Source organism: Cheilinus undulatus, linkage group 22 (genome assembly GCF_018320785.1).
Source record: "Cheilinus undulatus linkage group 22, ASM1832078v1, whole genome shotgun sequence".
Taxonomy (NCBI): domain Eukaryota; kingdom Metazoa; phylum Chordata; class Actinopteri; order Labriformes; family Labridae; genus Cheilinus; species Cheilinus undulatus.
The window spans coordinates 25,410,094-25,421,980 of NC_054886.1; the positions used below are offsets into that span (position 1 = coordinate 25,410,094).

An 11,887-nucleotide genomic window follows, 5' to 3' on the forward strand; every position below is an offset into this window, starting at 1 on the left:
ATCTTGTCTGATGTCAAAATGGCGCCTCATCAGACCAGAGAACTTTGTTCCACTTGACCATGGAGTCTCCCACATGCCTTTTAGTGATCTCCATTTCACTAGTTTTGAGACTACTAGCACTAATTGGCTGGATCTCTGTTGAAACAGATCATACCTGTTGGACCAGTTGTGAACAACACGATCATTTAACGTTTTGATAGAGTTTTTCCATGCAGAAATCCCATCTGCTCCTCATCTGGAGCTCTTCACTGTCGTCATTTGCAAAGAACCTATGAAAAGAGGCGTTTAAGTTAAAGCAGGCTCAGTGTTTTTTACACTAACTCTAAACATCTCAACCACAGATTCTGCAGTACAAATGTAGCCATAAAACACAAAGTCTAAGCCTTGGTCACAGATGTTCAGCGGTGCCTTTAGAAGTCTGTACGTTCTTAGTTTAGCAACCCATCCAGCAAAGAGAAACAGCCTGTATTCTAGACTGCACTTGCATATCAAGTACACCTAAAAATAGGCCTTTTTATTTGCACATTAACACTCTACTTCTACTGCTTGACTTCAGGTCGTAAGACTCATGAAATAATTCTAATGGAAGCAAGCTGATAGACAGTACCAACATCCACTCCATTCATGTAGCTAGAAGTGTTAAGTATGACCTGCCTTACTCTGCTTCTAGTTGGCTAACCCTGTTTTCTTACCAATAGCAGCAAAATTTGCTGTCTCAGTAACAGAGGGAATAATCTCAGGCAGCGAATGGCAGAACTGCTGCTATTCAAAGCTGCTACATGGTGTTGTTGTGTTTTTTTGTTCTCCTTCAAGGCTCTGGCTCTGAGGGCCATGACCAGCAAGTATAAACCTGTATCTAGGGTAAAAAGGAAGGGAGGGGGGTATATTTTGGGTCTGAGGTGAGTATGGGGGGGTTTGGAGGTGGCACTAGTTCCAGCCTGTCTCATGTGTCAGTGTACCACCAAGCCTTCAGGCAGCTGCTCTCTGGTGAGTCCCCATGTCTCTGTTTTATCTCTCGCTCCTCATTCTCTCATGCATTTTCATTTTTAATACCACATCTGCTTCCTTTTGGGCCTCTTGGGTCAGTGTTGGCTTGTTTCTGGATTATTTAAACTACAATTTGGCCTTTTTTACAGCTGTGATCTGAGCTGAAGACTTGCAGCTGTGATGTTATTCAAAAGAGAATCAGAAAGTGCTCTTTATGATAGAAATCCTATTTCGTGTCATGACTGTTGAAAGGAAGCATCTAAGTCCAGGTCAGCTGGTTCACCACTGCTGCAAACATGTAAATGTGGTCTGTCAGGAAAAGGCCTCTTGGGCCTTAAGTTACAAGCTAATCCTAGCATGCTAATTCTGACAAGGGTGATATATTTAGCTTGAATTTCATCTCTGGAGTTAAAAATTCAGTGTTGAATTTTTAGTAGTTGACATTAGCAGCAGTTCAGTCAGCTCTGATGTTTCCTATAAGTATGAGTAGTTTGTAGAAAAGGCCAAACAATGTGACCATATTAGTGTATTTATCTGGTTTGATAGGTCATCCATCCATCAGGCCGACACTAAAAACACAATAATGAACACTAGAATAGGTAAAATAAAAAAATTAGTAGTAAAAAATAACACATTTAATTAGTCATTTAAAGGCTAGTGTTAGCAGGGACACATTCATTTAATCCCGTTCTTCTCATACCTGCAGCCCAATGAAAATTTACCTGAACTGAAAGAAAGCAAAAACTTTTTCAAGTCTCGATACATTTAAATTAATGAATCAAATTTTAAAAAAGCAAGACAACACTTCCCCAAGATCCATCTGGGCTCATGTGTTACAAACTGAAAAGTAAAAACTTTGACCTTTCATTTTTGACTTGATAGAAATTTTATTTTTAAATCTTTGGCTTCAGTTTGTAACAACAGAGATTTTCCCTCAGAGGCCCTACATTGACATGCAGCCATACATCTCATCAAATCTACTTTTCCATGATAACAAGGAACCTTTGGGTGCTGCTCCACTTATTAATCGTGCTATTTTTAGGATTGCAGATTTTGTTTTCAGGTAAATAAGGCCCTTGAAATGTTTGTCTGCAGACATGGAAACATAGAAATAAAAAATAAACTAATAATGAAAAAAGTGACCAAATAAATAAATAAATAAATAAAAAGTAACAAAATTAATAAACAAAACAGAAACCAAAGAAATAAACAAACTAATTATTAAAAAAGTAACCTAATCAACAAATAAACCAATAATTTAAAAAGTAATCAAATAAATAAACTAATAATTAGAAAACACAATACATAAATAAATCAAAAAAGTAAACAAATTAATTAAAAAAATTAAAAAATATATATTTCTAAGAGCAGCTCAGACATTTACAGTGCTCTTAAAGAGTATTCACTCCCTTAGATGTTTGATTCTTTTATTGATTTTATAAATAAATCATGGTCAATGAAATTTGCCCCCCCCCCCCCCCCCCCCCCTTTTTTTTATTTTTTTTACAAAAAAATTACAATAAAACATCTTTAATATCTGAGTGAAAACAGTTTTGAACAAACTAATGTCAATAATCAAACAAAAATGTTAAAGAAGTGGCTGCATTAATATAACCCAATTTAAAGTGACTGACCTAATTCTACAGAGATTCAGCCAATCAGTCTTGGTAGTCTCACAGTTAGTGAGATGGGGATCACCTGAGTGCAGTTTAAAGACACCTGAGTCTGGAAGGTCCAGCCACTGGCTCATCAGTATTCCTGGCTACCATTACACCATGAAAACAAAAGGACACTCCAAGCAACTCAGAGAAAATGTTATAGAGAATTTTAAATCATGGGATGGACACAAATAAATTCCAAGGAGTTCAATGTAAAACTCTAATATGTTGTAGAACAAAGAGACTTAAGAACAAAAACATGCACTATAAAGGATAAATAATAATAATAATAAACATTCTTGAAATATTATGATGATTTTTGAAAGTTAAAAAAACAATCCCAGATAAAATCCATTTCTCCTTTGCAAGGGCACCCTGAAGCAAGACAGTCTGACTGATGACTGCAGATCTCAAACGGCACCTCTCACAGTCCGTTAATGTCATCTATCAAAGATGGCAAAGAAGTCTAAATCACATGAAAACATGCAGAAATGAGTCATTACAGCAGGAAAAGGGAGTAAAAAATTGTATGCATGTCCATTTAGGGCTTCCGTACCACCAGCTATCACTAAGTAATTCTTAGATATCCCAATGTTTATCTGTGTTTTAACATGATACTGTTATTTACATTAAAATCCCTTATCAGACACAGCCTCTAGACTCACATGGACTCAGTTGTTACAAGCTAAATTGAAAAAACTAAGACTCTTTAAATCAATATAACTTCTGATTTCAAATAATTGGCTCAGATTTGTAACAATAAATGAGTCGTGTCACGCTCTGCTCTCTAGATTTGCATGAAACAACCCTGAGTAAATTCCCGCCATCTAACCCCCGCGATATCACAGCAGGTTTGATGCCCCGCTCAGATCCTGGTTGCTTGCGCTGAAAAAAATGACCCTGCCTCTCCGCCGTGTAGGAATGGCCTCCACTGGGAACCTTTCTGAAGAGCAGGTGCACTGCTCCATCTGTCTGGACGTCTTCACCAACCCCGTCTCCATCCCCTGCGGACACAACTTCTGCCAGAGTTGCATTCTGGGATACTGGAAGACCAGCCCTTTGTACCAGTGTCCTATGTGTAAGAAGTCCTTCTACAAAAGGCCTGATATCAGCATCAACACTGTGCTGAGGGAGATCGCAGAGCAGTTCAAGGAGATAAGGGTCAGGAGCGTGGAGGAGAAGGGGAGTGAGGATCAGGAAGAGGGGAAAGAGAAGAAGTGGGGGATGGAGAGGAAGAAAAAGGAGGATGAGGAGAGGCTCTTAGAGACAGATCAGAAGCAGGAAGAGGAGGAGAGGAGGACGAAGACGCCACAAGAGGAGTTACCGCCGCTCATCCCTCCTAAAACCTCTCCTCCACGGTCACCTCAGGGTCCGCCACCCCCTTTACCTCAAACATCACCTCCACCCTCCCCTCAACTCCCTGCTCCTACAACCTCTCCAGCACCTCTGTCACCTTCGCTCCCACTTCTTTTCTTGGAGGAAGTCCTCTGTGATGTCTGTCTCGGAGACGGCAGGCCCAGAGCGGTGAAATCCTGCCTCGTGTGCCTGACTTCATACTGCGAGGAGCACCTGAAGTCTCACTCAGCCAGGTTCACCAAGCACAAACTGATGGAGCCGGTGGCAAACATGGAGGACAGGATGTGCCCGAAGCATGAGAGGCTCCTGGAGCTGTTCTGTAAGAAGGATCAGACATGTGTGTGTGTGCTCTGCACGGAGACGGACCACAGGGCCCACTACACCGTACCTGTGGAGAGGGAGTGGACAGAGAAGAAGGTGAGGCAGTGTAAATCCCCTGTTTACTGAATTGAATATGTTTTTTTTATGCTTTCCCACAACCCCAATGTGTGATGGATGCAATATATAGCACTGTCTTGCTTTCATACTGCTAGGAAAATTGCAGTATTGGAATCAGTGCAGGTTGTCATCATCCAGTCTTTCACAGGCTCAGCTGAAGAGGACAGAGATGGACGTCCAGCAGATGATCCAGGAGAGAGTGAAAAAGGTGGAGGACATCAAACATGCCGTGGAGCTTAACAAAGTGAGTCCTCCTGACCTTACATATAGACGCTGTGGAAGCACCAAACAGAGAATACATTGAAGTTCCTGTTTGTATTTTCAGGCCAGTGCTCAGAGAGAGATCCAGGAAAGCGTGCAGGTCTTCTCAGAGCTGGTGCGCTCCATCCAGAGGACCCAGGCCGAGCTGGTTTTGTCCATCGAGGAGAAGCAGAGGCAGACGGAGAGGTGGGCCGAGGGTTTCATCACGGAGCTGGAGAGGGAAATCACTGAGTTAAGACGGAGGAATACAGAGCTGGAAAACGTGGCTCGGACCGACCACATTCACTTCTTAAAGGTGGAAAACTTTCCAGTCCTTAACTTTAAGGTGTTACTTGTATAGTTTTGTTATGGGGCTAGAGATTCTTTAAATGTAAAACCCTCTACTTAGGTATAGGAGGGCATCTTGTTCTCTGTCCATTATCTAGAACAGGGGTGTCAAACTCAAGGCCCGGGGGCCAAATCCGGCCTGTGAAACAGTTAAATCCGGCCTGCAAGATGATGTCATATTTCTGTTATAACTGGCCCATCAGTATGAGGTCTGCAGATCTCCTTAATATAAAAATGTGAACTTATCCTTGATGATTTAAGATATCCTTGTTAAATCACAAAATCAAAAAATGTAAGGAGTAAAAATATTTAGATAAGAAGTCAGGAATTTGGGGAGAATAAATTAATTTGTGTTTTAATTTCATATTTTCAATTTTGCATCTCACAATCTGGACTCAAATTTATGATTTTGACTTTTTATTTTGTATTTTGAGCACTTCAACTCATGATTTTGACTTCTCATATAATATTTTGATTTAAGATTAATAATTCGAAATATTAATTGGTATTTTGACCTTTTTAACCAATTATTTTGTATTTTACCTCATATTTTGAACTCCAAACTTAATAAACCCATAGTTTGACCTTTTAGACTCACAATTTAAAATTTTAAATCATACTTTGACTTTAAATTTTATGATTACAAATTTATTTCATATTTTGACCTTTTAAACTCATGATTTTGAAATCTTTCTAATATATTCGCCATTATAAAACATTATTTTTCAATTTTAATGTTTCGACCTTTTGAACAAATAAATTTACTTTTCCCAGATTGTGAGCCTTTAAACTTATCTTTTTCACTTTTTAAATCAGTGTTAAGTTTTTGGGGTTTTTTTCATATTTTATTACTGGTGAAATGAGGTTGACAGTTTCTGGTTAAAAAGGTGACCATGTTAGGCCCTCAGGTTAGACCTGAATCCAGAATCCGGCCCCTGCTGTGATTGAGTTGGACACCACTGATCTAGAAGGTATAATTTTCTGGAAAAGCAGTGCCATCTGCTGGCAAAGGCTTTAAATACACTCCAGAAAGAAGGTCGTAGGATAACCAAGAGACAAAAAGAACAGACATAAAAAAGTTCTCCCCAAAGATTCCTTATCTGAATTTCTGGATTGTTTCAAAGTCAAAAAGCATAATTTGTACTTAATACCTCTTCAAGGGGTGAAAAACATGAAATATTTTGTCATTTGGTCAAGCCATTCTCCTAAAACTGCAGTAAGTCCCTAAATGGCTTTCAAAATAACTGCAACTTCATATCCAGACCAAAATAAAGTACAGCTTTATAGTATATAAGATAAAGTTTAACCCTTATGCAGAGCTCAGGTCTTTAGGACCAATTTTCAATGTTTGCTTAAACCAAAATAATCCAATTTATAGACTATTTTAAGACCTCAGTTCCATTGGCTCAATCATTATGAAGAATCCTCTCCTATCTAGTCAGCAAATTTTTATTTATCTGACCACAGAACAGTTTTCCATGTTGGCTCTGCCCATTTTAAACGAGCCTTGGTCCAGAGAAGACGGCTGCGTTTCTGGATGGTGCTCACATATGTATTCTTCTTTGCATGATACAGATTTAGCTTGTATTTGTGGATAGCATCATGTCCTGTGTTAACAGCAATGATTTTTAGTTGTGTTTCTGAGTCCATGCAGTGATTTCCAGTTCAGAGTCATGCCTGTTTTTAATGCAGAGCTGCCTGAGGATCCAAAGACTACAAGCATCAAATGTTGACCTTTGGCCTTGTCCGTTGCTCACAGAACTCCTTCACATCTTTTCTTCTGTAGACTCTGCCTCTCTAAAATGTCACTGACCTGTTGCCATTAGTTGGAAAATGCTACTCTAGCTGTTTTTTATCAGTACCACTGTTTCAGTAGGGACGTTATGGTATCAAAATCTCACAGTACCTAAAAACTTCTGTAATAAGGCCACAGTACGCTATTTTATTGGGGTATGAATAAACAAAAAAAAAAACAAAAAAAAAAGAAGAAGACTTGGAAAAAGTTATGTTGGCATCTATCCACACATCCATCCATCTTTATTTGCTTAACTGAGGTCAGGTCACAGTGTCAGCAGGCGAAGTAAGCCAGCCCAGACATCCCTCTCCCAAGCAATATTTTCCAGTTCCTCCAGAGGAATTCCTGGGCACTACCAGGCCAGATGGAGTATGTTATCCCTCCAGTGAGTTCTGGGTGTGCCCTGGGGTCTCCCAGTTGGATGTGCCTGGAAGACCTCCACAAAGTACCCAAACCCCCTCAACTGAATCTATTTGATGTAAAGGAGTAGCGGCTTGACTTTGAGATCCCTTTAAGATCAGCAAGTGGATGATGGGTATGCAAGGGCCAATGGTAGCTGTGGCTCCAACTTCCGTTAGCTCAGCTCCACACAAAAAAGACACTTTTTTGCCCTGAAGACCTATCATCTGAAACCCTCATATGTCCATGAGGGTATTCTGTCACCATGATACTGCATCACTATTTTCCAGCTTTTTGTTGCCCCGTCCCTACGTATTTGAGATGTGTTGCTGCTCTCAAATTCAAAATGAGCTTATATTTTTCCACCAATGATAAATGTTCCTGTTTTATATATTGTTTATGTTCTATTGTGAATGAAATATGGATTTATGAGATTTACAAATCAGAGCATTCTATTTCTTTTACATTGTAAAGGCGCCCCAGCTTTTTTGGAATTGTGTAAACAATACACATAGGAAAAACATTTCTTGTGTTTTATGTCTCTTTGTAGAACTTCCCAGCTCTGAGCACACCTCCTCCTGTCAAAAACTGGTCAGAGACCAGTGTTCCCACTGACACCTGTGTAGGAATGATCAGGAGATCTGTGTCCATACTGGAGGCAACATTGAACGAAATGATTGACAAACTGGCTGACAGTGGTAAGATTATATTTAACAATGCAAACTTACAGACTTTGGAATTTTTGTTCATTTTGATTGTAAATTATGGATTACCAGGAAACATTGGACACTGATTTAAAGCAATTCCATTTTTTGTTTCTACAGAGATCAAAAAGATTGTTAAATACACAGGTATGTGTTTTTTCACATTTATTTGGCTTATTTCTCCTCTGAAATTTCTCCCATATAAAAAAATATGTACTTGATTTTTCCTTTCTAGTGGACGTCACTCTGGACCCCGACTCGGCCAACCCCTGGCTGCAGCTCTCTCAGGACAGACATCAGGTGAGACACCTGGGTGCATGGCAGGACCTCCCGGACCACCCTGACCGCTTCGACACCGTCGTCATCGTCCTGGGCCGTGAGGGCTTCACCTCAGGGAGGCATTACTGGGAGGTCCTGGTAGGGGAAAAAGACGACTGGTACCTGGGTGTGGCTCGGTCCTCTGTTAACAGAAAAGGCCGGCTCTCCGTGAGCACCACGCAGGGTTACTGGGCTCTGGCCATGAAGAAAGGCCAGGGCTACCGGGTGTCGACGTCCCCCCCGACCCTGCTCCCACTCGACGCCCGACCAAAGAGGGTGGGCGTGTACGTGGACTATGAAGAGGGGCAAGTGTCCTTTTATGATGTGAGGGCTCGGACTCATATTTTCACATTTAAAGATAAGTTCACGGAGAAGATCCTGCCGTTCTTCTACCTCTACTGCTGCGACAAAGCTTCTGACACCATGGTGATCTGTCCTGTGAATGAGAAAAGCTTGATCAAACAAAGCTAATGAGAGCGATTAAATGACTAAAACAGATCTGAAAAACCGTAATGAATGCAAAAAGGACCTTTTTGACTGTAGCATTACCTGTTTTGATGAAAACCTGAGTGGAATTTATAATTTTTGTTATCAAAATTAATGCCGTAGCTCAACAATTATGTTATATTTACAGCTTTATGAACTGAAATCAGAAAGTAGAAGAATTACGCTTTGAAAATGTTTAAACCAGAAAGTCCTGTGTCTGAACATTTGAGCTAACGGGACTAGACGTGCTCTGCTAGCAATGCATTGTTTTAGAATAGTTTGACAATCTGGTACACAAGGGTTCTGACTTTTTGAAGAATTTAACCTCCACCACTGTCCAGATATAAGGCATCCTTATCAAAGGGGATAAAGCATGTTGTCTTAAGTATGTGGCTCTTAGTGTTTAGGGACATTTTTGCTATCTTGGTGCACAATCATAGTGCAAACCCAGGTGCAGAGAGTAAACAGCATGGATTATGTGCTTAGATTATAAACAGGCAGGTTGTAATCTCAATTCAGAGTGTCATCTCTCATTCCCTTTAAGAGCAGTGTGCGCCTGCTGTCTGGTGTGTTAGTATTTACACTGCAGATTTTACTTTTTACTACTTAATAGACTGGATCATTAGCTTCAAGCCACTAAACACGCAGAACAGACACATGATGCTGAAGGGTTTAAGTTATATTTCACTGAAGCATTCCCACAACATCAGAAATGATCAAAATGATTACACGAACACTTCTGCATTATGCACAAAAATGTATTTTCATGAATTTTTTAAATGTCCAAACATTTCAACAGGATTGACAGAATGCTGATTAAACTTTTGCAAGTTCAACATAACACAAAAGTAGACTGTAAACCTTTAGTTACTGGTTTTTACAGCTGAAATCCTTGGTTATGCTCTGGAATGTGTGCGGGCCCTGGACAGTTTGTGTTTATCTGAGGGATATCTTTCTGTGGTACATCTGTAAATTACAGTTATGTATAAGATGTATGATAAATCAAACTCCCTGTTGCATGACAGCGTGTGAGTTTGTGTTATTCTTTGTGTGCTTCTCTGTTTATTAGACAAAACGTAATTTGAGTATATCCCAAAAACCAACGAAAGTCAGTAAGCTTAGCATGAAGATTCATAGCAGAGGGTAAATGTCTCAACCTGACACACCAGATGGACCGATTCATTTATCCTTTGCCTGAGATGTTTTGTCATTGGAACACAAAACATCAACAGACCAACAAGACCTTTGATGTTGTAGGCATGTGCAGCCCAGGTGACTAAACTACATAGCACAAGCTGGGGAGTCCCATCACCATTGTTTTCCGGCTTAAACTAACTAAACTCTGCCTATAGCGACCGCCACCTTCTCCCCAAATGGGTTCCACCCATAAAAAATTTGCAAAATCTTTGTTGCCAATGCTAAACAGCTTATTTTGCTGTTGATTTTGAAACTTGTTTTGAGCATCTGGTACCACAAGGTGCCAATCAAAGGTGCCTGATTGGCACCTGATAATCCTGGTAAAGTGGTCAGTAGTTGTCTACTCCAAGAATCGGCATGCCTTGTTTGACTGATCTGGTTTGGGCCCATGCAATAGGCAACTTCAGGCTGGTTTTCTGCAAAACCAAGTTGTGGCATTATTTGGAGAAAGCCCTAATGCAATTTCCAAACTAAAGACCGAGTTCCATATAATGGGGGATTTCAGAGACAGGCTGCAAAGTGGGCACCCCAACAAGACGACAGACCATTTTCTTTAACCTGTCACTCAGGAACTGTGGGCTGTCTTCTACAGATTTGCAGTCATGGGTTTGCAGTACAATATGGCTGACGACTTTCTGCCCAGACAATCTGGAATGGACTGCATACAGCCAATCGCTGGTCTCATAGGACTGTCAGGAGGCCACCAATGACTGCCTTCCATTGTCAAGCCCATTTGCCCCCTACAGAGTGGGGTTTATCAGAGACTACCTCCAGAATTTGGGAGTTGATTGAAATGTCTTAACAGCAGACCTGACCTCAACCCCACTGAACACTTAAGGGGTCAGCTTGGGCTACCGTTCGTGCCTGAGTGACAAACACAACCATGTTGGCTGACACGTAACAAATGCTGGTTGAAGAATGGGATGCCATCCCACAGCAGTGTGTGACCAGGCTGGTGACCAGCATGAGGAGGAGGAGGAACCAGGCTGTTGTGGCTGTGTATGGCTCTTCAACACGCTACTGAGGGTCCTGTTTGTTAAATGCATTAAATGTTAAACTGCCAATATGTCTTGTTTTTTAAGACTTCAATCATCCAGTCCACCAAACACCAAACAAGAGTCAATGGCAGAATCAGCTGTTTGGCATTGGCAGAGAAGATCTGGCACATTTCTTCATGGGCGCCACCCACATACTCAGCTCTGCTGCTCATCCCACAAATGCATGATCCTTACAGAGTGAAAGGGAAATAAACAGGCTTTCCAACATTATAAGATTTGTTGTGCTTGGTATATAGCATTTACATCCATACATACATATATGGGGGGAAATAAAGTAAAAATCTAATTGTGATTATTTTGTTAAAAGTCGTTAAAGCTCTATATAGCTTATTTAATGCATATGACAGAAATATACATGTAAATTAAATATACCTTTAAAAACTGCCAATACTTTGCTCATTGCATTGCTTGCACTGGGTTGAATTTTGTGTTTAGCACATTAAAGTTAGCCTTGTTATTCACCTATATAATTGTGTGTAGTAATTCTAATGAAGCTTTGTATTTGTTCCTTTAATTAAATTATATGTGATGATATTTGTGTAACTTAGCTTTTCCTATTTTGTAATTCGGGGGCTCTGATTGTGAGAATAAAGTTAATGTGCCCCCCAGTAACTTAATTTGCCCAGAAAGATAGAGAAAGATAGCTATGACTATATTTTTTTAATGCATGGCTGACAAACTAACATCAGAATAAATACTGGTGTTTTTGTCCTTGATTTTCTGAGTGCGTGTATCTTCAAAGATGTGACAGATGCTGTAAATTAGTATGGGAAAGAAGAGTGTTTCTGTGATTTTGAATAAATATCCTCTTACATCTCTCCTCTGGCTTCATAGAAAGTTAAGTTTCATTTCACCAAAATGCCATCTCTTAACCACACCCACCAAAGTCAGTGGACCGGCCTC

The 11,887-nt window shown here is 40.2% G+C and overlaps 1 protein-coding gene across 3 annotated transcripts; it reads left to right on the top strand.

Annotated features, from left to right (window-relative positions):
- The first annotated feature begins 923 nt into the window (after positions 1-923).
- LOC121504141 (nuclear factor 7, ovary-like) lies at positions 924-11,723 on the top strand. Of its 3 annotated transcripts, none has more exons than XM_041778771.1 (7): positions 924-987; positions 3,494-4,418; positions 4,588-4,683; positions 4,765-4,995; positions 7,772-7,919; positions 8,046-8,072; positions 8,161-11,723. In XM_041778771.1, exons 2-7 carry the CDS (start codon positions 3,540-3,542, stop codon positions 8,712-8,714), a joined length of 1,935 nt encoding a protein of 644 aa, XP_041634705.1. In that variant the 5' UTR covers positions 924-987; positions 3,494-3,539; the 3' UTR covers positions 8,715-11,723. The 3 variants fall into 3 exon arrangements, with proteins under 3 accessions (XP_041634705.1, XP_041634707.1, XP_041634706.1); XM_041778773.1 differs by having other exon boundaries at positions 967-987; positions 3,565-4,418; XM_041778772.1 differs by having other exon boundaries at positions 979-987; positions 3,497-4,418.
- Positions 11,724-11,887: the final 164 nt, after the last annotated feature.

Bases quoted from the DNA above. Each gene is read 5' to 3' on its own strand.
- LOC121504141 (XM_041778771.1), top strand. From the start codon at position 3,540: ATGACCCTGCCTCTCCGCCGTGTAGGAATGGCCTCCACTGGGAACCTT. The intron at 7,920-8,045 runs GTAAGATTATAT...TTGTTTCTACAG, and splicing joins TGACAAACTGGCTGACAGTG to AGATCAAAAAGATTGTTAAA. The intron at 8,073-8,160 runs GTATGTGTTTTT...TTTCCTTTCTAG, and splicing joins AAAGATTGTTAAATACACAG to TGGACGTCACTCTGGACCCC.